Below are 25,661 nucleotides of genomic sequence, written 5' to 3'. Positions count from 1 at the left end.
GCCCGATGATCGACAAGCAATTGAGAATAAATGGATCTTTAAGAAGAAGACTGACGCTGATGGTAATGTTACTGTCTACAAAGCTCGACTTGTCGCAAAAGGTTTTCGGCAATTTCAAGGGATTGACTACGATGAGACCTTCTCACCCGTAGCGATGCTTAAGTCCGTCCGAATCATGTTAGCGATTGCCGCATTTTATGATTATGAAATTTGGCAGATGGATGTCAAAACTGCATTCCTGAATGGATTTCTGGAAGAAGAGTTGTATATGATGCAACCTGAAGGTTTTGTCGATCCAAAGGGAGCTAACAAAGTGTGCAAGTTCCAGCGATCCATTTATGGACTGGTGCAAGCCTCTCGGAGTTGGAATAAACGTTTTGATAGTGTGATCAAAGCATTTGGTTTTATACAGACTTTCGGAGAAGCCTGTATTTACAAGAAAGTGAGTGGGAGCTCTATAGCATTTCTGATATTATATGTGGATGACATATTGCTGATTGGAAATGATATAGAATTTCTGGATAGCATAAAGGGATACTTGAATAAAAGTTTTTCAATGAAAGACCTCGGTGAAGCTGCTTACGTATTAGGCATTAAGATCTATAGAGATAGATCAAGACACTTAATTGGACTTTCACAAAGCACATACCTTGACAAAATTTTGAAGAAGTTCAAAATGGATCAAGCAAAGAAAGGGTTCTTGCCTGTGTTACAAGGTATGAAGTTGAGTAAGACTCAATGCCCGACCACTGCAGAAGATAGAGAGAATATGAAAGATGTTCCCTATGCATCAGCCATAGGATCTATCATGTATGAAATGTTGTGTACCAGACCTGACGTGTGCCTTGCTATAAGTTTAGCAGGGAGGTACCAAAGTAATCCAGGAGTGGATCACTGGACAGCGGTCAAGAACATCCTGAAATACCTGAAAAGGGCTAAGGATATGTTTCTCGTATATGGAGGTGACAAAGAGCTCACCATAAAAGGTTACGTTGATGCAAGCTTTGACACTGATCCGGACGATTCTAAATCGCAAACCGGATACGTATTTACATTAAACAGTGGAGCTGTCAGTTGGTGCAGTTCTAAACAAAGCATCGTAGCGGGATCTACATGTGAAGCGGAGTACATAGCTGCTTCAGAAGCAGCGAACGAAGGAGTCTGGATGAAGGAGTTCATATCCGATCTAGGTGTCATACCTAGTGCATCGGGTCCAATGAAAATCTTTTGTGACAATACTGGTGCAATTGCCTTGGCAAAGGAATCCAGATTTCACAAAAGGACCAAACACATCAAGAGACGCTTCAATTCCATCCGGGATCTAGTCCAGGTGGGAGACATAGAGATTTGCAAGATACAGACGGATCTGAATGTTGCAGACCCGTTGACTAAGCCTCTTCCACGAGCAAAACATGATCAGCACCAAGGCTCCATGGGTGTTAGAATCATTACAGTGTAATCTAGATTATTGACTCTAGTGCAAGTGGGAGACTGAAGGAAATATGCCCTAGAGGCAATAATAAAGTTATTATTTCCTTATATCATGATAAATGTTTATTCATGCTAGAATTGTATTAACCGGAAACATAATACATGTGTGAATACATAGACAAACAGAGTGTCACTAGTATGCCTCTACTAGACTAGCTCGTTAATCAAAGATGGTTATGTTTCCTAACCATAGACAAAGGAGTTGTTATTTGATTAACGAGGTCACATCATTAGTTGAATGATCTGATTGACATGACCCATTCCATTAGCTTAGCACCCGATCGTTTAGTATGTTGCTATTGCTTTTCTTCATGACTTATACATGTTCCTATGACTATGAGATTATGCAACTCCCATTTACCGGAGGAACACTTTGGGTGCTACCAAACTTCACAACGTAACTGGGTGATTATAAAGGAGCATTACAGGTGTCTCCAAAGGTAGATGTTGGGTTGGCGTATTTCGAGATTAGGATTTGTCACTCCGATTGTCGGAGAGGTATCTCTAGGCCCTCTCGGTAATGCACATCACATAAGCCTTGCAAGCATTGCAACTAATGAGTTAGTTCCGAGATGATGTATTATAGAACGAGTAAAGAGACTTGCCGGTAACAAGATTGAACTAGGTATTGGATACCGACGATCGAATCTCGGGCAAGTAACATACCGATGACAAAGGGAACAACGTATGTTGTTATGCGGTCTGACCAATAAAGATCTTCGTAGAATATGTAGGAGCCAATATGGGCATCCAGGTCCCGCTATTGGTTATTGACCGGAGATGTGTCTCGGTCATGTCTACATCGTTCTCGAACCCGTAGGGTCCGCACGCTTAAGGTTACGATGATAGTGATATTATGAGTTTATGCATTTTAATGTACCGAAGGTTGTTCGGAGTCCCGGATGTGATCACGGACATGACGAGGAGTCTCGAAATGGTCGAGACGTAAAGATTGATATATTGGAAGCCTATGTTTGGACATCGGAAGTGTTCCGGGTGAAATCGGGATTTTACCGGAGTACCGGGAGGGTTACCGAAAACCCCCAGGAGCTATATGGGCCATAGTGGGCCTTAGTGGAAAAAGAGAAGGGGCTGCCCTAGATGGGCTGTGCGCCTCCCCCTTCCCCTAGTCCTATTAGGACTAGGAGAGGTGGCCGGCCCCCTCCTCCTCTTTTCCCCCTCCGCGAATCCTATTCCAACTAGGATTGGGGGGGGGGGGATCCTACTCCCAGAGGGAGTAGGACTCTCCTGGCGCGCCTCCTATGGCCGGCCAGCCCTCCCCCCTCTAGTCCTTTATATACTGAGGTAGAGGCACCCTAGAACACACAACTTGATCCACGTGATCTATTCCTTAGCCGTGTGCGGTGCCCCCTACCACCATATTCCTCAATAATACTGTAGCGGAGTTTAGGCGAAGCCCTGCTGCTATAGTTCATCAAGATCGTCACCACGCCGTCGTGCTGACGAAACTCTTCCCCGACACTTTGCTGGATCGGAGTCCGGGGATCGTCATCGAGCTGAACGTGTGCTCGAACTCGGAGGTGCCGTAGTTTCGGTGCTTGATCTGTTGGATCGTGAAGACGTACGACTACTTCCTCTACGTCGTGTCATCGCTTCCGCAGTCGGTCTGCGTTGGGTACGTAGACAACACTCTCCCCTCTTGTTGCTATGCATCACATGATCTTGCGTGTGCGTAGGAAATTTTTTGAAATTACTACGAAACCCAACACGTTTGACATCCTAGCCCTAATGATTCAAGAACGTCCTGATTTCAAGACACTCGATCCGTCTGACATACTTGAGAGGCTCAACACACATGAGTTTCAGCTTTCTGAGAAAAGAGATATCTACGGTCCAAACTATGGGCGAACTCATGCCTTGAAGGCAAAAGCAGTTTCCTCATCTAAAGAAGAATCTGACAGCAGTTCTGATGATCCTGAAGACATTGGAAGGGAACTTGCAATGCTTGTGAAGAAGTTCCAAAAACTCACCAAGAAGAAAGGCTTCAGAAAGTCTTCACGATCAAGCTCAAGGAATGATGAAGCTTCTGCTCATGACTACAAGAAGAAAACATGTCACAAGTGCAAGAGAACTGGACACTTCATCTCTGAGTGTCCACAGTGGGACAATGAGAACAGAAAGAAGAAGAAGAGCAAGGAATATGACTCTGACGACAAGAAGAAGAAGAAATACTCAAAGTCTTCTTCCAAGTCTTCCTCAAAGTCTTCATCACACAAGAAGAGCTCATCTGGCAAGACACGTGCGTTTGTTGGCAAGGAAATGGATTCAGAGGAGGAGTCCGCTTCTGAGGAGGCAGTGGTGGAGTCTGAGGAGTCTGATTCTAGCATTGCAAGTCTGGCTACAGCATACGTCGCCAAGTCCACCTTCAACACTGAAGACAATGACTTCATCACCGACACCGATGCAAATGACAAGGACGATCCCACTCCTACCTACTGCTTCATGGCACGCGGTGCCAAGGTAAACAAACACACTACTCACTATCAAACATCTAGTGACGATGACTCTGATTGTGATTCAAAACCCAGTTACAAAACACTTGCTAAAATTGCAACTGAACAACAGAAAGCCATGGAACATATTCAAAAACTGTAAGAAAGAAGCGATGATCTGTTGGGTGCTGAAATGACTCGATGTGAATCCTTAATTGAAGACATAAAAAATCTTCACGTTAAGTATCAGGAACTTGAAGATCGTTATGATACTCTCTCAACAACTCATGAAAAGCTTTCCTATGATTATCTTCAAAGGAAGCAAGATCTTGAGAAATTGAGAGCGGCTCATGAAGATCTTCAAAAGGAAAATGAGTCACTTCATGCCGAACAGATCAGTTCCACTCAGGAAGGATTTGAACCACCATGTCTTAAATGCATTAAGCGTGATAAAGCTACCTCTGTTGCTGAATGTTCTACTGCTGCTACTGTTGCAATATCTTCAACTATTGATGTGGTAACTAACCCCTCTGCTGAGGACACCACTGCTATTGCTGATGAGAATGCTAGGTTGAAGACATTGCTTGAAACAGGGATGTACAGAAGTCTTAAAGGGCATCATACATTATGTGATGTCCTCAAGAAGCAGATTCTGAACTGAAACCCTAGGAAAGAGGGTGTTGGGTTCGTAAGGAAAATGAATGCAGATGGCTCTTACTGGAAACCTGAGCAGTACCCCAAAACCATGTGGGTTGCTGCAAAGGAATCTTCAGCAGATCCATCCAATCTATCTGGCTTCACTTGTGCTAACCCCATTATCATTGATGAATCCTTTGATGCAAACTATAAACTGTTTAAGAATCAAAATGGTGAAGTGTTTGCCAGGTACATTGGTACTAACTGCAGGAATGGACCGCCTATGAAGAAGATCTAGGTGCCCAAAAGGTGTTTTGAAAATCTTCCTGTGAATGTCTTCATGACACCTCACATGAAGAAGACAAACCTCAGACCAAAGGCTTCATATGGTCCAAAGGCTTCATACAGACAGAGGACTCACCTGAGTCGCACTAACGCAAATGTTTTGCAGGGAAACCATACTCAGGCATACGAATATGAGAGCGGTTCATCAAACCGCCATGTTCATATGACCAAGAACTATTCTGCCTATTCTTATGAGTACTATTGTCCACCTGCTAGACTGTTTGCTAGGGCTCCAAAGCCAAAATTCTCAGATGCTGCACTTAGACTTATTGCTTCTAAGCCACCCTTGAAGATGTGGGTGGCTAAGAAAGCTTAACTCTCTTTTGCAGGGAAAGGTCTCCAGCAGAAAACCAAAATCTTCTGACGCTATTGCTGGGGACCTTAAACATCTTGTAGGGCGCAAGATCAAATGCCCGAATGGCATTACTATGTATTTCGTTCCTGAATCGCATGCTACTCTCCCAATTAGTCCTAATCTGGATCTAAGTTTTCATAACCCACTGGTTCGTCAAATGTTTTTGCTTCACAATTCTCTTCGTGAAGCCTATCCCCCTAACTGCACTGTAGGGTACGACACCAGTGTGTTCAGAGTCTTCAGAATGGATTATTGACAGTGGGTGTACAAATCACATGACCGGCAAAAGAAGCCTTCTTATGGACTCAACCTTACGTCCATCCGACAAGAGCCACATCACATTTGCTGACACTGGTAAAAGTAAGGTATTGGGTCTAGGTAGAGTTGCAATCTCAAAGGATCAACACATGGATAAAGTCATGCTTGTTGAATCCCTTGGCTTCAACTTAATGTCTGTCTCAATGCTTTGCGATTTGAACATGGTCGTAATATTTGGAAAATATCGTTGCCTGGTACTAATGGAATCTGACAAGTCTCTAGTGTTTGAAGGGTATCGGAAAGATGATTTGTATGTGGTAGATTTCTCAGCAGGGCCACAGATTGCAGTATGTCTTCTGGCAAAGGCTTCAGAATGCTGGCTGTGGCATCGGAGGCTTGGGCATGCTAGCATGAGGAACCTACACACCCTTGCAAAGAAGAAGCATGTCATAGGCATCGAGGGCGTCAAGTTCAAGAAAGATCACTTATGCGGTGCCTGTGAAGCAGGGAAGATGACGAGGGCAAAACATCCCTCGAAGACAATCATGACCACTACTCGACCCTTCGAACTGCTTCACATGGATCTTTTTGGTCCCACTCACTACTCAACTTTTAGCACTACTGCTTGCCTCTATGGCTTCGTTATTGTTGATGATTACTCCAGATATACTTGGGTGCACATAATCCTTTACAAGACTGAAGTGCAGGACGTCTTCAGACGCTTCACCAATCGAGCAATGAACAACTATGGCGCCAAGATAAAGCACATCAGAAGTGACAATGGCACTGAATTCAAGAACACTGGCCTTGATACATATCTTGATACTTTGGGCATCACTCATGAATTCTCAGCTCCGTACACGCCACAGCAGAATGGCATCGTCGAACGCAAGAACAGAACACTCATTGAGATGGCCAGAACGATGCTAGATGAATACAAGACTCCAAGAAAATTCTGGACTGAAGCCATTGACACTGCATGCCATACAATCAATCGTGTTTATCTTCACAAGCTTCTGAACAAGACATCTTATGAACTCCTAATTGGCAAGAAGCCAAATGTCAGTTACTTCAGAGTATTTGGCGCAAGGTGCTGGATCAAGGACCCACACACCACCTCAAAGTTTGCACCAAAAGCACATGAGGGTTTTATGCTTGGATATGGAAAGGATTCGCACTCCTACAGAGTCTTAAATCTCTTTCATTACAAAGTGGTTGAAACAGTGGATGTGCGGTTCGATGAGACCAATGGTTCACAAAGAGAGCTACTGTCAAATGAGCTAGATGAAGTTCCATCTAGTGAATCAATCAAGCTAATGGGAACTGGAGAGATTATACCTTCTGAAGCTCATCCTGAAGAAGAACTTATCATCTCAGCACCTGATCCACATGAAGACAATGCTCAGCCTGAAGACATTCCTCCCAACAACAACACAGATCAGCAAGAGCAAAGTCTTCGCCCTGTACATCCTCGTGTTGCCAATGAAGTGCAGATTGACAAAATAATTGACAGCGTCAATGCACCTGGTCCACTCACTCGTTCAAGGGCAACTCAGCTGGCAAATTTCTGTGGGCACTTCGCATTCGTCTCAATTTCACAACCCAAGAAAGTTGAAGAAGCCTTCATGGAACCTGAATGGATTCAAGCTATGCAAGAAGAGCTTCAACAGTTTGAGCTGAATAATGTATGGGAACTGGTTAAGCGTCCTGATCCACGGAAGCACAATATAATAGGCACCAAATGGATATACCGCAACAAGCAAGATGAGCATGGTCAAATCGTCAGAAATAAAGCTCGCCTCGTTGCTCAAGGATACACTCAAGTGGAAGGCATTGACTTCGATGAAACATTTGCTCCTATGGCTAGACTTGAAGCCATACGCATACTGCTGGCCTATGCAAATCATCATAACATACTTCTATATCAAATGGATGTGAAGAGTGCTTTTCTCAATGGCAAGATCGAAGAAGAAGTGTATGTTGCTCAACCGCCTGGGTTTGAAGATCCAAAACATCCTGACATGGTATACAAGCTCAACAAGGCACTGTATGGCCTCAAACAAGCCCCTCGGGCCTGGTATGACACACTCAAATACTTCCTGAAGAGCAAAGGCTTCATACCTGGTTCCCTAGATCCCACTCTCTTCACGAAGACATATGATGGTGAACTGTTTGTGTGCCAAATATATGTGGATGACATTATCTTCGGCTGCACCAATCAGAAGTACAGTGAAGAGTTTGGATATATGATGCAAGAGCAATATCAGATGTCCATGATGGGGGAGCTGAAGTTCTTCCTCGGTCTTCAAATACGACAACAACGCAACGACATCTTCATATCTCAAGAGAAGTATCTCAAAGATTGCCTGAAGAAGTTTGGTATGCAAGACTGTAAAGGCTTCACGACACCAATGCCAGCCAAACATCATCTGGGTCCCGACGACAATGGTAAAGAGTTCGATCAAAAGGTATACCGCTCCATGATTGGTTCTTTGCTTTATTTATGTGCATCTAGGCCAGATATTATGCTTAGTGTTTGCATGTGTGCTCGATTTCAAGCGGCACCAAAGGAGTCACATCACTTAGCTGTGAAGCGAATTCTTCGATATTTGGCTCACACCCCAACTCTAGGATTATGGTATCCAAAGGGCTCAGAGTTTGATCTGGTTGGATTCTCGGATGCTGATTATGCTGGTGACAAGGTTGATCGGAAGTCTACATCAGGCACATGCCACTTTCTGGGACGATCACTTGTATGTTGGTCTTCAAAGAAGCAGAACTGTGTATCCCTCTCCACTGCTAAATCTGAATACATTGTTGCTGGATCTTGCTGCGCTCAGCTTCTGTGGATGAAGCAAACTCTCAAGGACTATGGCATTCATCTGAAGCAAGTGCCACTTTACTGCGACAACGAAAGCGCCATCAAGATTGCCAACAACCCAGTTCAGCACTCGAAGACAAAGCACATAGAAATTCGTCATCACTTTCTCAGAGATCATGTTGTGAAGGAAGATATTGATATCATACACGTCAACACTGAAGAGCAATTGGCAGATATCTTCACCAGGCCCTTGGATGAGAAGAGATTTTGCAAGTTACGGTGTGAGCTAAATATCTTGGAATCCTCAAATGTCCTGTGATCAGGCACACATCCTAACACTTATGCATACTGATGACTTAGATGTGCAACACACGAAGTAACGTATAAATCAATGAAGACATACATTCTAAGTGTGAATACATTAATGTGGAATTTGACTTCGGAGCGCCACGATAATTGTGTGTCGTGTCTGAGTCTAATACTTCCTATACGGTGGGTAACGCCACCACCAAACGTTCTATTTTGAAGTGTTTCACCCATGGCGTTACCTTGAAATGTCTTCACATTTGGTTTGGCTTCAATCTCAACATGTCTTCATGATTATCTTCACTATGTTGATTATATAGATATATACTAGTGTTCTGTCCTCTACAGCATTCACTTATAGCTATGTCTTCTTGTTTGAATCTTTTGAACTAAGTGAATGTGATCGGACCCTAATCTCTCTATGCTTTCTATCTCAAATTCTATCTCTCCAAGTCATATGCATTCTATTGAAACTGTCGAATGTCTTCTCTGCGTCCTTGTCAGCAGAAGACACAGAGACAACCTTTAAAACCGTTTTCAATGCTCATTCATCCACAAGAAATCCGGAGAAGTAGGAACGACCACCTGACAATCCAGGCGTGCGTGGGACGTGGAACTGCCCCCAAAATACCGCATGATGGACACGTACTACTCAGATGCGAATCGCTAGGGGCACCTGTGTAATAGCATAGTGCCGCCCCTGTAACTATAAATACACACTCACCGCGGTCATTATCTCCTTCTTCCTCCCTCGCACAAACCCTAGTGCCACTACTAGCTCTCGACGACGCCGGCGACGAAGCGCTTCACTGCCGCAACATCTCCGACGCCGTCTTCACGCCGATCGCGGACATCGTCCTCTCCACCGTCGCCGTAGGTGTCTTCCGTCGCCAAGTTAGGGCACGGAGGATTGAACTGCTCGGCCTCATCTCCCACTCCGTCTAGCAGTTCCATGTGTGGTAAATAAAACTTCTTTTTACAGCCCCTTTTGATCCTATGGTTCTATCACTTTCTACCATAAGAAGTTTCTATTCACACAAGTTAGATCTCTCTCAATCTGCATCTGATAAACATGCCTAGTATATTCACTTGTGCTTCATGAAGTAGTTAGATTCCTCACTTGTACTGATCTGTGGGTTCGTACAAATCTGGAACCAACTTCTTATCTATAAGTGAATGTCTTCGCACGATGAGGTCAATGTCTTCTAAAACTGATTTATCTTCAAAATCTTCTGAGAATGCATATGACCTCTTCCCCTTCCCTCGCACCTTAATGCTGTCACAGGTACATGTCCGTGGGAGAATCCTTTGGTTCTCATAGTCTGCATTCATTTGCAGAATTCTTACAACATCACATAAATTCTCCTGAAGCCAGTTCCTGTTGGTCCAGCAAAAGGAAGCCTTTGAACGTCTTGAAGCCTTCCAAGTTAAGGTTTATGGCTTCAGAGACAGCAGCAAGGAAGGGGGGCAGACAGCGTCGTGGCGGCACATCCAAAGATCTGCCTGATGAACTGGCAGAGATGTATAAAACAGATCCTGAAGAGAATTATGGTCAGCGCAAGACCCGAATCCAATGGATTCGACGCTATTGGGCAGAACAATGGTTCCAATACCGCTTCGTCACCCAGGAGTATGCTGAGAAGAACGCCATCAAGAGGCCGTGGGGAGACATCCTATATAAAAATCTCTTACCCAGGTCCAGAGATGAAGCCATTGCTCAAGGCTTCTATCCATGCATGGTCTGTGGACCACAGCCTGCTGATGCACATCCGTCGTCACTACTTTGGTGTCGTGACGATAATCTGTTCAAGCGCAACTTCCAGTTTGCCCAAAACTCAGCGAAGCAGAACAAGAAGAAGTTTGGGTTAGACTTCAACCCTGGTCCCTCAGCACCAAGGGCAGATGGCACACGCGACGCAGAACCCAATATCATCGGTCCGTATGCCAACCTTGAGGGCCTCATCACCCGCATCTTAGTCCAAGGGACTGCCGTGAATGACCCTCCAGCTGACTCTGAGTCTGATGAAGCGCCTGCTGTACCAAAGCCAAAGCAGTCGAAGAAGCCAAAAGCTTCAAGGCCGGCCACTTCACCCAAAATCTCAAGGGCGAAGCCATTGGCAACTGCACCTCCTGAAGACAGTGTGCCGTCTGAAGACATATCCCGCGTCTCCAAGCCCCAGAAGGCCAAGATGCCTCAGCCACATACCGGCAAAGAGCTCACAGCTGCTGCCATTCTGCGCAGTGAAACCATTGATCTGTCAAGTGATGAAGATCTTGGAGATGACGCTCTTGAGCAACTCATCAAGAGCAAAGAAGAAGCTGAAATATTCAACAATCTACCTCTCTTTGATGTCGCCATCATCCACGACTTCATTGACGAGTGGTTTGCTACACCAAACATCAGCTTTGAAGATCTGCAGCTACCTGTTGGCCTCAGCGTCGCCTTCCAAGGCGCTATTGCTTCAGAACTTGCCATTGCCCAGCGCATCATTGAACTGAAGCAGAAAATTGACTTTGAAAAGGCTCAGTTCAAGAAGCATATGGCCAAGCTCAGCGTGCAAGAAGTGAAGAACTTCAAGATCATGATGCACGAGCTCAAGGAAAACTTTCTGAAGAAGCATGCAGAAGCTCAGGGTTCGCGTGAGCGCATGAAGACTCTGGCTGACAGATGTGTACAGGCCTACAATGAGGTTGAGAAGCGCAAAGTACTTGGGCATCCTGGCATCGACCCCAAGATGGCCGCGAAGAAGAAGAAGAAGCCTGCGACAGCTGAACCAGATGCACCAAGGCAGGAAGCAGTTCCGATTGTCTTCCCAACTGCAACGACTGGCTCGAAGCCAAAGAGCCGGTCAACCGCTTCAGAGCTCAAGAAGACGAGGACTGCTGAGGCTGAAGCACGAAAAAGGAAATATCCTGAAGCCTCTCCTACTGCCCCCTCTAAGAAGAAGAGGAAAACCAAGAAAGATCGGGCTGCTCCCACAGAGCCCTTGATGGTTGAACCCCTTTCTGTGGTCTATCCTGACGCAGAAGGACAGCTAACAGTTCATGAGCCTGTTCCCACAGAGACTCCTGAAGCTGAAGACATTCCAGCAGCCGACCCCATCGCTGCTGAAGACATTGGCATCATGACAATGTACAAGATGATGCAGTCCTTCCTCAACGAGAAAACAGCGAACTCATCAGCATTGGTCGTCCTCTGACGCCAATTGCACAGGATGCGTCATGGGCAGATCGCCCACAAGTGGAAGAAGAATCTGAGGCCCAGCCCACTCCAGCTCCACAAGCGTCGTCTGCATTCAGCAGGCTTCGCAAAGGTCCATGGCCTCAAGACTCTGCTGACGACATTCCGGCTGCATCAGCCGAAGAAGATGAAGAAGTACCACAAGATCCCACTTCTCCGCTCCACCAAGAAGCCGTTCTCCAGGAGAACGTGCCTGAGTCTGACCCTCCAGCTAGTCAAGTGGAGGCTGAAAATATTGAGGCTGCCACAACCAACACTGAAGCTAATGTGGAGCCCTCCCCATCAAAAGCTTCAGATGACAGCGAAGCCACTGTTCCTGAGTCTGCTGCCAGTCCCCAATTTGATTACCATGTTGAGCACAGGCCTTAGGTACAGAAGCCGATCCCAAGACTGACAAGGTTCCCAGGTCCTGCATCAGCACCTGGCTCCTTCAACATCAATGGCTTCAAGGCAGACAATACCTTCTTCAACAGCTCCAAGAACCCCTATTCAAGGGAAAGGATTTCATCAGATAGGTTCTGGAGCTTTCCTCAGCGCAGCTACTACTCATGCATCCTGTACAACCAAGGTCGCATCTTCCCACACAAGCGCCTTGATGTTGGAGCTGTTGCTGGTCTGCCGTGTCTAGAGGAAGCGTTGGATTGCTTCAAACAAGTGGGTCTGCTGCAGTTTATTACTGATGAAGAACATTGGAATGAAGAGCTCCTGCTACAATTCTATGCCACCCTCCACATCAAAGGATACAACAGAGATTCAAAGACTTGGGTCCTGGAGTGGATGACCGGAAATGTTCATCATGAAGCCAATGCATTTGATATCATTAAGCTCACCGGCCTGCCCACTCCTGGCGAATTCTTCGAGGAAGGCTGTCAGCTACACACTGAAGCTATTGAGAGCATATTTCAGAGGCCTGAACCCAATATGAGTCAGATGCTCTCTATGATGAAGCCATTGCCCCACGATGCTCCTTATCCCACAGAGTTCTTCGTTGAAGACCTTGAGTACCTGCCCAGAACCATCTATCACATCATCCGGCGGACTCTTTGGCCTATCAAAGGGCACTCTCCAAATGCCAAGATAGAGGGTGCAATGAAGACTCTGATATTCTGTATCCTACATGGCAAATGCTTCAATGCACAGGACTTCTTCATACGCCAACTAGCTGCATCAGGCTCAGATCTGTTTGGTTTAAAGTTCTATGCTCCTTGGGTAATGAGGCTGATCAAGCTTCACTCTGCGATCTCATATCAGCCCTCAGCCCGCAACCATCGGATCTTCTTGCCAGATGTGGATACCTCTGCTGAATCCATCTATCCCGAACCTGCCAAGCAACCTCTGTGTCTTCAGAATGCAGAACACCAGAGCTTCACTCAGAACGTTGAAGGTGTTGAAGCCATCTCCAGGGTGTATCCGTTGGCTGGCACTACACGTGCACCACGCCCTGCCTCTACTGAAGCCACTGACAGCACAACAGCTCCAAGACCCAAGAAGCGCGCTCGTGTTCTCAATGACCGAGATCTTCTTGTGGCCCTTCATCAAAAGCAGGATAGGCATCATGACTGGCTGAAGAGACAGATGAAAAACCTCTTGGTGGATGTAAATCGCATCAGAAATCTTGCCACCAAGAATGCATTCGTTGCACATGAAATCTGTCGCCGCACCTGGAAAGGACTCATGATGATGTGCTCTGAAGCTGATCTTCAAGAGGATGGCTTCAAAGAGCGATTCAAGTTTGACTCCACACCTCCCAGAAGGGCTGTGCTGCGCGGAACTCCATCAGTTGAAGATTCAGAGTTCTCTTCATCTGTTGCCACGGTGAATGCAAGGATTATCGAGGAAGAAGACGACGCTACATCACCTCCACCTCCTTCAGTGCGCGTCGACTCTGCACCAAGCTCTTCAGCACCGCCAAACACCTCCAACGACCCTGCTGCGCATGGGAACGCGTAGAAAACTCTATGTCTTCAAACCTTTTTGGTCCTCACTGACAAAAGGGGGAGAAGCATATGAAGTTGATTGTCTTCAAGCGGGTCAATATGGGCGGCTGTCTTTATTTTGCTATATTTTGCTTCGTGTTTACAACTCCCATTTTGCTACATTTGCTTCTTTGAGTTGTAACACTTAAACTCGATGGTCATCTGCTACTTGTTTGCCACTTTGTTTTGCGAAGATAAATTCCGCATGTGCGACGATAAATTCCGCACTTAGATCATTCTGCAGACGTCCATTTTTCATTGTGCATGTCATTATCTTCATATACTTTTACATGCATGGTGGATTGTCATCATAAGTTGAAGTGAATCTCCACAAGTACAACCTGCCATGTGCATTTGCATACCAAAAGCAAATTACTTATATGCACATCTTCAGGGGGAGCCCTTGCAGCTTATGAAGACAATTCCTTTACAATTTCACATATTATATTCCCCGTTGAAAACTTCAACTAGTTTGTCATCAATCACCAAAAAGGGGGAGATTGTAAGTGCATCTAGTGCCACCCCTAGTTGGTTTTGGAGTATTGACGACAAACCTAGTTGAGGGACTAATGTGTTTGTGAGAATTGCAGGATAACACAGGTAGAAGTCCCTCATTGATTCGGTTTTACTACCAGAGATGACCCCTCAAAATGTACAAAGACATTGAAGCCAATGGTGGTATATGAAGATATTCACATTGAAGACTATGACAAGAGAAGACACGATATGAAGCCTATGGAGCTCGAAGACTTAGATCTTTCATAGTTCTTTTTCTTTTGTGTTGAGTCATAGGAACCACCGTACTGCTAAGTGGGTCCAAGAGAACCAATCAGAATGACTGAAGTGATGCCTAATTCAAAACCTATGTCTTCTAGCGAAGACTATGAGAGCAAATCTTGTCCAGAGTCGGACAAGTCAGCTTTGCTTGTAGCCCAAGTAAAGTTGCCGTGTGAGTTCGAAATCTGACCATTGGAACACGTGTCAGTTCCTTAGTGACCCAGGGTCATTTCGGACAAATCAGGTCGGGTTGCCCAGTGGCTATATATAGTCCACCCCCTACAACCATAAATGGTTGGCTGCTCAGGTTTTAGTGCACGGCTTTTGTCGTTTGAGAGCAACCCACCTCGAAGCCTTTGAGAGAAAATTCCTAGCGAGGAGAAAAGCCCTAACCACCCAGAGCCAGAGAGAATTGGGCATCACTTAAGTCTTCTTGTCTGAGTGATCTGAAGACTTATTACACTTGAGGACTGTGCATCCTCCAGCCGGTTAGGCATCGCGTTCTGAGCATCCAAGAGACATTGTGGATTGCCGGTGAACGAAGTCTGTGAAGGTTTGGGAGTCTACCTTGAAGACTTACCTGAGTGATTGGGCGAGGTCTGTGTGACCTTAGCTCAAGGGGAATACGGTGAGGACTGGGTGTCCTGAGCTGCGTGTTCAGGACTGGGTGTCCGGGACTGTGTGTCCTTTGGTTTAAATACCTAGCCGCCCTAACCAGACGTACAGTTGTCACAGCAACTGGAACTGGTCCAACAAATCATTGTCTTCAACGAGTCACTGGTTTCATCTTCACTTCCTGTTACTTACTGTTACTCATTGTGAAGTCATTGCATGCTTGCTATATCTTCTGTCTTCACAACGTGACTGTATGATCTGTTTGGCTTCATAACTTCTTCCTACCTGATCCTTATTACACTGCAGCTATTTGTCACTGTGCTTTTACTCTATTGAATACTTGACCATGGCTTGCCTAGTGTAATCTAACTTCCGCTGCATAGTGATAGGCATATCTCTACTGTTTGTCTTCATAACTTCCACGTTTTGAAGACTTTCATAAAAATCGCCTATTCACCCCCCTCTAGTCAATATAATGCACTTTCACATCTGAACAAACACATTATCAAATAACACTGGTAGAAATGTACCGAACATGAAAGGCACCTTGTAGTAGGACGAAGCTTCATCAGCAGGAGCATACTGGAGCAGCCACATGTCCTCTCGCTATCACCGTCGCCATTCGCCCAAGTCCCAAGTTCAAGTCGCACACGAACCCCGCACGCGGATGGATCGCTATGTATATATAAAGAGATAGAGATGGTCTTAGAAGGTTGGTTTGGACTTTTGGGAGGAGGGCATGGTCCATGGCCAGTGAGAAGGCCGTGCCATGGATCAGTGATGTGGCAGACCATGTCGCGGATCGATGAGGTGGCACAAGCCAAACCGCATGATACATCCTTGCCATTTCCTTCTAGGAACTTGAATTATCTTGTTTTTTCAATGGCTTGAAAAGAAGATCACTTGCTTTTACGATGGTCTCTATTGCTTTTAGCAAACTAACTTTCAAGTTCATGGAGCCATTCTATTCTGCTTTCTTCGACGATGTCAAAAATCAGTTATTTTAGAGTTTCAAATTTATTTTTCTAATCTTCATTCAAGCCGTCCTTCTTTGATGATCATTGGCATGGACCGTCCCTTTTCTCTTATTTCACAAGAATATATAACAAGTGTGTGCTAGCTAGCGTCTTTACTAGATCTTGTAAAAACAAGGACAAATTGATTATATGTTCACTGGCATGTTCTAAAGCAAATGGATATGGGAAAACAAGGACAAATTGATCATATATGTGATCAACAAGTCCTCCTTTATGTGATCAACAAGTCCTACTTTATGTGAGGCGGCCTTTATTGGTTCGCGTGCGGCCATGCAGGTGATCGCCATTCGCCGGTGCATGAGATTGGGGGTTTGGAGGGGTGGCCTGGACGGCAATGGCACTGCAAAGGCAGCGCACAGCACCACCCGCTGGCCTCCAGTAACGGCAGTAATTCTATTTGGTCTTTGCAGGTAGGCGGTTAGGGCATCTCCAGCCGTGCCTTCAGGAAGGCCTTTCTAGGTGTGTTTTTTTTGCGACGGCGTTGAAAAATCGGTCCAGTCATGCCACCAGGAGCCCGATTTTCGCCGGCTTGGGCCGAAAATAGCGCCGGCGGACCCAAGCCGAATCCGGCGCGCTGGGGGCGTCCGGGGGCACCGGGGCGAACTGTTTTGGCGCGAAACAGCCGCGGGCCCGCCGCGTCAGCGACTTTACCCTCTTCCCGCCCCTTCGTCGTCCTCATCGCCTCGTTTCCCGCGGCGAATCAATGCCAAAGCTGCCGCACCGGTCAGCCTGCGCCATTGATGCCTCACGGGCGGCGCAATGAAGACCGGATGACGCGCGTCCCTCGCCCTCCCTCGCCCGCCACGCGTACTCACGGCGGCTCGCGCACGGGCGGCGCCTCGGCCTATATAAGACGCGCCCCAGCGCACTCGGCGACTCGCACTCTCTGGCCGTCGTCGTTCCTCCCTCTTCTCTCTCTCTATCGCCGTCTCTAGTTAATCACACCCATGGCCGAGCGCTTCCCAGGCGACGGCGTGACGGCGAACGGCTTCGGCCGCCGCCATCTTCACGAGAACGAGGCTCGCCTCCTTTTTGAGGCCGAGTACCCGGTCCCGCCGGACATGCGGGTGCCCGGGGCATGGAGGATCAGCGTCGGCGGCGTGCCGGTGCCCCCGATACCCACCGGCGCGGCGCGGCATGCGGAGATCGCACGCATCCGCTCGTCCCTGTCGCGTGCGGCGAGGGAGGGGCCACGGTACGTCCCCGACAGCCCGCTCTGGGAGCCTTATTTCCGCCGCCATCACGCCGAGCAGCTCGAGGCCACCAACGGCGTCGAGCCCTCCGGCAGGCTCAACGCCGTCGGCCGGCGTCGGTGGTGGGGCGTGCCCGGGCGCACGTTGGAGGCCGTCCTCGAGTACATCGAGGGCGGCAACACGCCACGCCTCGAGTACCCCGCTCCCCCGTCCTTCCCACACCGCCGGGGAAACTCCTGGACCCCGAGGCGCATGGAGACCGGGGGGTCCTCCTCCTCGTCCGGCGGCTCCCCCTGCCTCCACCTCTGCCCCGTCAAGCCGGAGCCCCAGGGCACGCCTGTCAGCGCGCGCACCCGCAGCTCCGGCGTCCGCATCGGCGACAACGCCTCCCCCACCGGCCGCTTCGTCCTCGTCGAGCCCAAGCCGGAGCCCGGCCTCCCCGCGGAGTACGAGGAGGTAGCCCAGCATGGCTTCTCCGACGAGGACGCCCTACGGTGGGCGCGGGACGACTACCTCCGCGACGAGATGGTCCGGCAGCGCCGGGCCCTGGAGGAGATCGCCGCCCGCAAGCGTGGGCGCGAGGACGAGCACGGCGTCGTGGTCCTCGACAGCGACGACGACGACGACGCCCCCGGAACGTCCAACCAGCCGCGCCAACCGGGGGAGGGATGCAGCAGGAACGGTGGAGGCGTCGGCGGGGGCGACGACGATGGTGACTACACGCGGTTCTACAGCCTCCTCGGCATGTAGAACTGCGTGGGCGGGCGGCGAGGCGGGCGGTGAGGGAGACGGCGGGGTAGCCCGCGGTAGTTTTTTCTTTTTTTGTAAAATATGTTTAAATTTGAACGAACACGAACGTGTTTGCGCCGAATTTAAACATTTTAAAAACCTGTGGGGCCGCGGCTGGGGGGCATCACGCCCCCAGTGCGTGATTTAACGCCGGTGCGTCCCCAGAGGGCGATTTTTTGCCCTTCCTGGAAGGCCAACGGCTGGAGATGCCCTTAGGGATGGAGGAAGATCTCAAGAATGAAGAAGGGACTGGGCTGGACGAGGAGAGGGGTGCCGCCCTTTGGTTTTCAATCCAACGGCTGGACAAAATCAAATTATACTAAAATCTACTTCATCCTCTGACATGTAATCGGTCCCAATCTTTATTCCTTATTCAAGACAAACACAATGTGACGCCCATGCACGCATGCATGCATGCATGTTGGCTGGCGTACACATCAATCCGCACTCTTCACTTTTCGGCCTTCACTCGTTATCACTTCATTTTTTTTTTCTTTTGGGAAGTTCGCTCACTCGTTGTAGCCTAGGCGGCTCGGAACGGCGGGATGCTCTGCTCGTTTCTGAAGTAGTCGCCGGGATCCACCTGCCCCTTCACCGTCGCCAGCCGGTGGAAGTTCCCCATGAAGTACTTCTCACCCCACACCTTCCCGCTCTCGTACGTCGTCACGCCGTCGTTGCCCACCGTGTTCTGCCCGATGTCCAGGTCGCGGTAGTTGACAAAGGCCTCCCTCGGGTTGCTGCTCACCAGCGGCTCCATGAACCCGTACAGCCCGTTGATCCACCCGTTGGCCGCCTCCGCGGCGCCGCCGTCCGCCCACCAGAAGGCCACGTATTGGATGTTGTAGAGCACGCCGTTGCGGTGCGGGTACGGCGTGAAGGAGTCCGGGATGACGCTGCCGACCACGCCGCCATGCGGCTCCATGATCATCATTAGGGCGCCGTTCCGCGACAGGTGCTCCCGGTAGATTCTTTCCCATCCTGCCTTGCCCACGGCGCACCGCACGTAGTCCGACTTGTTCTTCACGTACGTGCCCAGGTTGTTGGTCCGCTTCAGCATCCCCTCCAGGGGCACGTTGACGTCGGAGCTGCTCAGGGTGATGAACGCCATGGCGCGAACCCAGCTCATCTCCCTGCAGTCGCCCTCCCTCGTGCCCAGCTCCGGGAAGAAGGCGTCCATCTTGCCCACCAGCCGCGAGCAGCTGCCGAGGAAGAAGGTCTGGAAGACGGTGTTGTTGCCCTGCACCACGGCGCGGATGGTGAGGTCCGGGAGGAACGGCCTCACCGCGAACGTCTCCCATTTGGCGAGCACGGCGGCGGTGGTCTCGTCGAAGGCCCTGACGGTGTTCACCACCGTCACCGTCCGAGGGACGACGGAGAGCTTCAGCTTCCACGACACCACCACGCCGAAGCTCTCGCCGCCTCCGCCCCGGATGGCCCAGAAGAGATCCTCCCCCATGGCCGCCTTGTCGAGGACGTCGCCGTCGGCGTTGACGATCCTGGCGTCGAGGACGTTGTCCGCGCCGGTGCCGAACTTGCGCATCATCAGGCCGATGCCGCCTCCGCTCAGGAACCCTCCGACGCCGACCGTCGGGCACGCGCCGCCCGGGAACGCCAGCGTGGGGCTGGCCATGCCCACGGCGTAGTAGAGCTCGCCCAGCGTCGCGCCGGAGTCCACCCACGCGGAGGCCTCCTCGTCCTTCTCCCCCGGACGGACGCGCACGGCGCGCAGCCTCGCGAGGTCCAGCACCGCGAACACCTCGGCGCGCACGGACCGGTACGACAGGCCCTCGTAGTCGTGCCCGCCGCTGCGCACGCGGAGGCGCACTCCGTGCCAGCGGCCGCACCGCACGGCGTCCTGGACGTGGGCGACGTCGGACGCCGTGACGATGCACGCCGGCCGCACCGTGGCGTTGGTCGCGAACCTGGCGTTCTGGACGGAGGACGTCAGCACGGACATGAAGCCGCTCGAGCTCTGCGTGAACAGGAGCTCGCCAGGTATCTTCTCCGACAGGCATTGAAGGAAGTTCTCCTCGGAGGAGGAGGCTAGCGAAGGGAGGACGACATGGCAGCAGAAGCACACGACGAGCACCAGTGACAGCACTGTCGTCGAGACAGCCATGGATAATTTGCTCGGTGTGGTGCACTGGAGACTGCGAATGGCAGCCAAGCTTATTATGGTTGTGAAGCCGGCTAATGCTGCTTATAATGAGTTTGATGATGATTTGACTTTGATAATGATGCTTGCTATGGTTGACCTGTGGAGTTCGCTTGATCTTCGTCTCCTCGCCGCGCGCACGTTCGCAATGTAAGTTGATCATGTCAACTGTGAGCATTAATGACGGCCTTCATCCCGAGACGTGGAGGATGCTAAACGAAGAACTAGTTGTACTTAAGCTACTCGACCGATTTGATTCCTACAGTACATTTTGTGGTGAATGTCAACTAGTTAACGAATCACTCCACTGTTTCAACTAGACATACTAAACATGTTTTTCTGGGAAAACTTCCGATCTATTCATCTTCAATCATGGCAGTACAACGAACACCAGAAATAAAAATTACATCCAGATCCATAGACCATCTAGCGACGACTACAAGCACTGAAGCGAGCCGAAGACGCGCAGCCATCATCGCCCCTCCATCACTGGAGTCGGGCATAACTTGTTGTAGTAGACAGTCGGGAAGTCGTCGTGCTAAAACCTCATAGGACCACCACCCCAGAACAGCAACCGCCGCCGATGAAGAATAACGTAAATTGGAAGGATCCAAACCAAAGATAGATCCGCCGGAGACACACCTCCACACGCCCACCAACGATACTAGACGCGCCGCTGGAACGGGGACTGGGCGGGGAGAGCTTTATTCTATCTTCAGGGAGCTGCCACCATCTCGCCTTCCTGAACAAGACACAAACCCTAACAAGATTAAAAAGGACAATTAAAAATGAAGCCCTCCCGCCAGTCCTTGCCTGGATCCACTGCGCCTCCATGACCCTATACCAGAGACGAGGCGGACCTGCGCTGGCGCCGGCGAGGGGCACGAACCCTAACTTTCTTTCTTGTAGGAGGAGGAGAAGGAGATAGATATATCTACTGGGTTGTGGCTGTTGTTGGATTTAAACATGAGCGTTTTGTGCGAACAGGAGGGAAGACTTTCTTTTTAAGCTATACTAAGGGGAACTCCAACCCGAATCACTAAAACGGACCTCATTAAATGTGTACAAATACATGCAAACTTGTCCGCAGACAGGGTAAGGGAAGTTCATTGAACCGCAAGCACTAAATGTCCGCTCCCAGTTTTTTCTATACTAGGACTACTCAAAACAATCAAAGATTAAAAGAAACACAATTTTTAAGCAACCGAAAAGGTACATAATATTTCAATGCAACAATTATTTCAATAAAAATATTCTGATCCAAATAAAAAAATTGAAATTAATTAATTCATCTTAGTTAGACACATGTTCTAATTATCAATATTAAACGCCCAAAAATGCTCAACCAGATCATTCTGCAGCTGCTCATGAATTCCTCGATGTTGAATTTGATGATGCATTTGGATAAAATCCTCAATTGTTGACTATATACTAAATAATTATGAAAATATATAGAAAAAATGATGATCATGTATTCAAAAAACTTTAATCAAGCATTTCAAAAATATTTAAAATTTTGAATACAAAAAATGCAGACCATATATTAACAAATGTTAAATTTGTAATGTAAAAATGTTAAACATGTATTAGAAAAATGTTGTTCACATATAAAAAAAGTCGAGTGCTACCAATCAGCCGAATGATTTCTTAGAAAAATCATCCGGCTATGCAGCCATCCGATCGGCAAACTGTGGTCGTTGGATCACAGAACGCCACGGCAGCAGTATGCACGCGACTGCTTCGACACAGCGCTGCTGCACCGCAGCTCTCATGGTGCACCGCCCAGGTCCGGTGAAGCTCCAACGCAGCACTGACGGCTCCGGCGAAGCTTCAATGCAACTCCGGCAGAGCTTCGACAGATCCGGCGAAGCTCCAATGCAACTCCGGCAAAGCTCCAACGCAACACCGACGGCTCCGGTGAAGCTCCAGTGCAACTTCGGCAGAGTTCCAACACAACACTGACGGCTCCGGAGGAGGATGAGGAGTTCTGGGGGCTCTCGGATGACTCCGAAGAGTCGTACTGGATGACCTCGGACGACGAGTAGTTCTGCTAGTTTAAATTTATGTCATCTATGTTTGAACTATGTTGAATTTGATGTTTGAACTATGTTGAGATGACGTAGTAGTTGGTTGTTTTCAGAATTTTACATCTTCGTTTTGGACCATCTGTTGAAGTTGCTCTTTTATTTACATCTTCGTTTTGGACTATCTGTTGGAGTTGAGCCTTTTTCGGAGATGTAAAAGGCATTTTTTGGTGTGTAACACCCCGGATGTAATTTACCTTATATGTATCCCAACTCTTGCTGTTTCCAGCCTAAGTTATTTTATTTCATCGTTGTCGGGTTTTTATCTCCGTGTGTTTTGTCTTTGTCATGCATCTCATATCATGTCATCATGTGCATTGCATTTGCATACGTGTTCGTCTCATGCATCCGAGCATTTCCCCGTTGTCCGTTTTGCATTCCGGCGCTCCTATGTCCTCCGGTGGTCTTTTCTACCTCTTTTCGTGTGTGGGTGTTAAACGTTTTCAGATTGGACAGATACTTGTCATGTGGCCTTGGTTTACTACCGGTAGACCGCCTGTCAAGTTTCGTGTCATTTGGACTTCGTTTGATACTCCAATGGTTAACCGAGGGACCGAAAAGGCCTCGTGTGTGTTGCAGCCCAACACCCTTCCAAAGTGGCCCAAAACCGACCAAAACCTCTCCCGTCGTCTAGAGTGTTCGATCATGATCGCGTGGCCACAAATCATGCTCAATTTAGAGCCTCCTAGCTCCTCCTATCTATAAAACTAGGTCTCCCCTCGAAATTTTCGGATCCCTTCCCCCGAAACCCTAGCCTCCTTCGTCCTCCGCGTGCCGGACAACGTCCGCCGGCGCTGGATGTGTCCGACTGCACCATGCCGCCGCCCTGCACCAGTGGCACCGCGCCATGTGTCCCTCCGTCCTCTCCACCGCGCGCGGCCCGCCTGGCCCGTGTAGGGCCCCCGCGAGCCCGAGCTCGCCGCCGCCCAACTCCTCCTCGCGCCGCCCGTGCCCCGTCTTCCTCCTCTCGTCCGGTCGTCGCCGCCGCCGCCGCAGGCCACCGCGACTTCGCCGGAGAGCTCGCCGGCCGCCTCGCCATCACCATCTCGCCGCCACGGGCCGGCGCCGCCCTGCTCCGGTCTCCGCACCGCCACGCCGCCACATCTCCGGCCTCCTCCTCGTCACCGGCGTCCTCTTCTTCCTCCTCCATGACTTCTCCGGCGAGCCCGCCGCCGACCTCGGTTCGCGCGCTGCTGCTACAATATCGCCCGGCCAGATCCAGATCTGGGACATCTCCTCGGTTGACTTTTTCATCCTAAAACCCTAACTTTTAGCATTTTTCCGCATGCCATATCTCTGCATCCGTAGCTTCGATTCGTGCGTGTAGCATACCAAAATGTTCGCCTCGACGAGTACACCATTTCATCTCATTGAACCATTTCCATTTGAACTCATCTTGATGCCCGAAATGATGTTGGAAGAGGTCTATGTGATGAATTTGTCAGATCTGTTTCAGCAAATGGCCTTTTGTCATTTTTGCCATGATTAATGTGTGCATGCTATGATCCTGAGCTCTACATGTGTTTTGGTATATGCCATGCCATCTTTACAGGGGTGTATGTCATGTATTTTTGTGATATTTGTGGTGACTATCACAACCATGCGAAGTAGCGTAATCGTTAATGCTGATTTCAGGGACTTAGAATTTCACTAGGTCCTTATTCTGATATTGTTTTTATGCCATATATTCATGTTGTTTCATAGTGATCCGTGCCTATTTTGAGGATGATCAGTAAGAATGTTTTGTTAATATTGTGATGCTCTATCCATCCATGTCCTTGTTTGCATTTATGGAGCACCCTAGCTTGAGTCAATCAAGCTCTACTTTTGCTATAAAATGATCCTGGCAGATTGTTGACATGTTTAGCGATTTTGCCGAGGATGTTGCTATTGATCCGTGCATGATGTATTGTTGTTTTTGCCATGTCTAGCTTCTAGGCCATGACCTATTCATGGGTGTATTCTTAGTTTGTCATGCCATGCTCTGTAGCGAGTGCATCGAGCTCGTAAACATGCCTACTCGTTAACTGTTTTGCATGCTTCAGTTTTTCACTAAGTCTGAATCTGTTTATGTTTTTGACATGTTCACATGCTTGCAATTGTATTTTCCGATCCCTTTTGACTCAAGGTCACTAAGGGACTTTTGTTAAGTGCTTTGAGTAGCTTCATGCCATAACTTGCTTTTCCATGATATGTGTCTGTAGCATGTAGTTTTTATGCTCTAAAGATTGCTTCCTGCTGATAAATTCCAGACTTGTGTTAATTTCACTAAGTCAGAAACCTGTTATCATTTGCACTTTTTCCAGGCTTGTTTGAACCTGTTAATGGATGAATTAGCTGTAGCTCAATGTTCATCTTTTGTCAAGCATCATGAGTGGATCCTTGCTATGTATTTTGATGTCATGTTTGAGTGCTGTAGCATGTTGTTCTTGATGCATTTAGATGGCTACTTGCAGATTATCGCAGACTGGTGCCATATTTGTTTTGCTTGCCATTTCCAAATTGTGCATCCGATTCCGGTGATCTTTATATCGATTTCGACCGAAATAACCTCACCTTTCCAGTGGCACTCTTGGATTTCCAAGTTGAGGCCAGGTTCAATCATTCCTTTGCAAATCTTGCATATGCATCACATATCGCATCCCGCATATCATACCATGTTTGCATCATGTTGTTTGAGCATTGCACGTGGTTGATTGTGCTCCTTTTGCTTGTTGTTCTTGTTTGGGTAGAGCCGGGAGACGAGTTCGTGAACGAGGAGCCCTTTGAGTTCGCTACGAGGATCAAGGCAACTCTGACAACTTTGCAGGCAAGATGACCATACCCTCGAAATCACTTCTATCTTTGCTTGCTAGATGCTCGCTCTTTTGATATGCCTATGCTACGATACCTACCACTTGCTTATCATGCCTCCCAAATTGCCATGTCAAACCTCTAATCCACCATGTCCTAGCAAACCATTGTTTGGCTATGTTACCGCTTTGCTCAGCCCCTCTTATAGCGTTGCTAGTTGCAGGTGAAGTTTGGAGATCGTTCCTTGTTGGAACTTGTTTATTGTTGGGATATCACAATATTATCTTGTTTATCTTAATGCACCTATATACTTGGTAAAGGGTGGAAGGCTCCGCC

At 48.4% G+C, this 25,661-nt stretch overlaps 1 protein-coding gene across 1 annotated transcript; it reads right to left on the bottom strand.

The window, feature by feature from the left end:
* Window positions 1–18,632: 18,632 nt before the first annotated feature.
* On the bottom strand, window positions 18,633–20,450 carry LOC119267251 (berberine bridge enzyme-like 27). The gene has a single exon (XM_037548609.1). It carries the CDS (start codon window positions 20,410–20,412, stop codon window positions 18,817–18,819), a length of 1,596 nt encoding a protein of 531 aa, XP_037404506.1. The 5' UTR covers window positions 20,413–20,450; the 3' UTR covers window positions 18,633–18,816.
* Window positions 20,451–25,661: the final 5,211 nt, after the last annotated feature.

Source organism: Triticum dicoccoides, chromosome 3A (genome assembly GCF_002162155.2).
Source record: "Triticum dicoccoides isolate Atlit2015 ecotype Zavitan chromosome 3A, WEW_v2.0, whole genome shotgun sequence".
Lineage (NCBI taxonomy): Eukaryota > Viridiplantae > Streptophyta > Magnoliopsida > Poales > Poaceae > Triticum > Triticum dicoccoides.
Note: the sequence above shows the minus strand (reverse complement) of the source record. Positions and strands in the feature narration are given on the sequence as shown.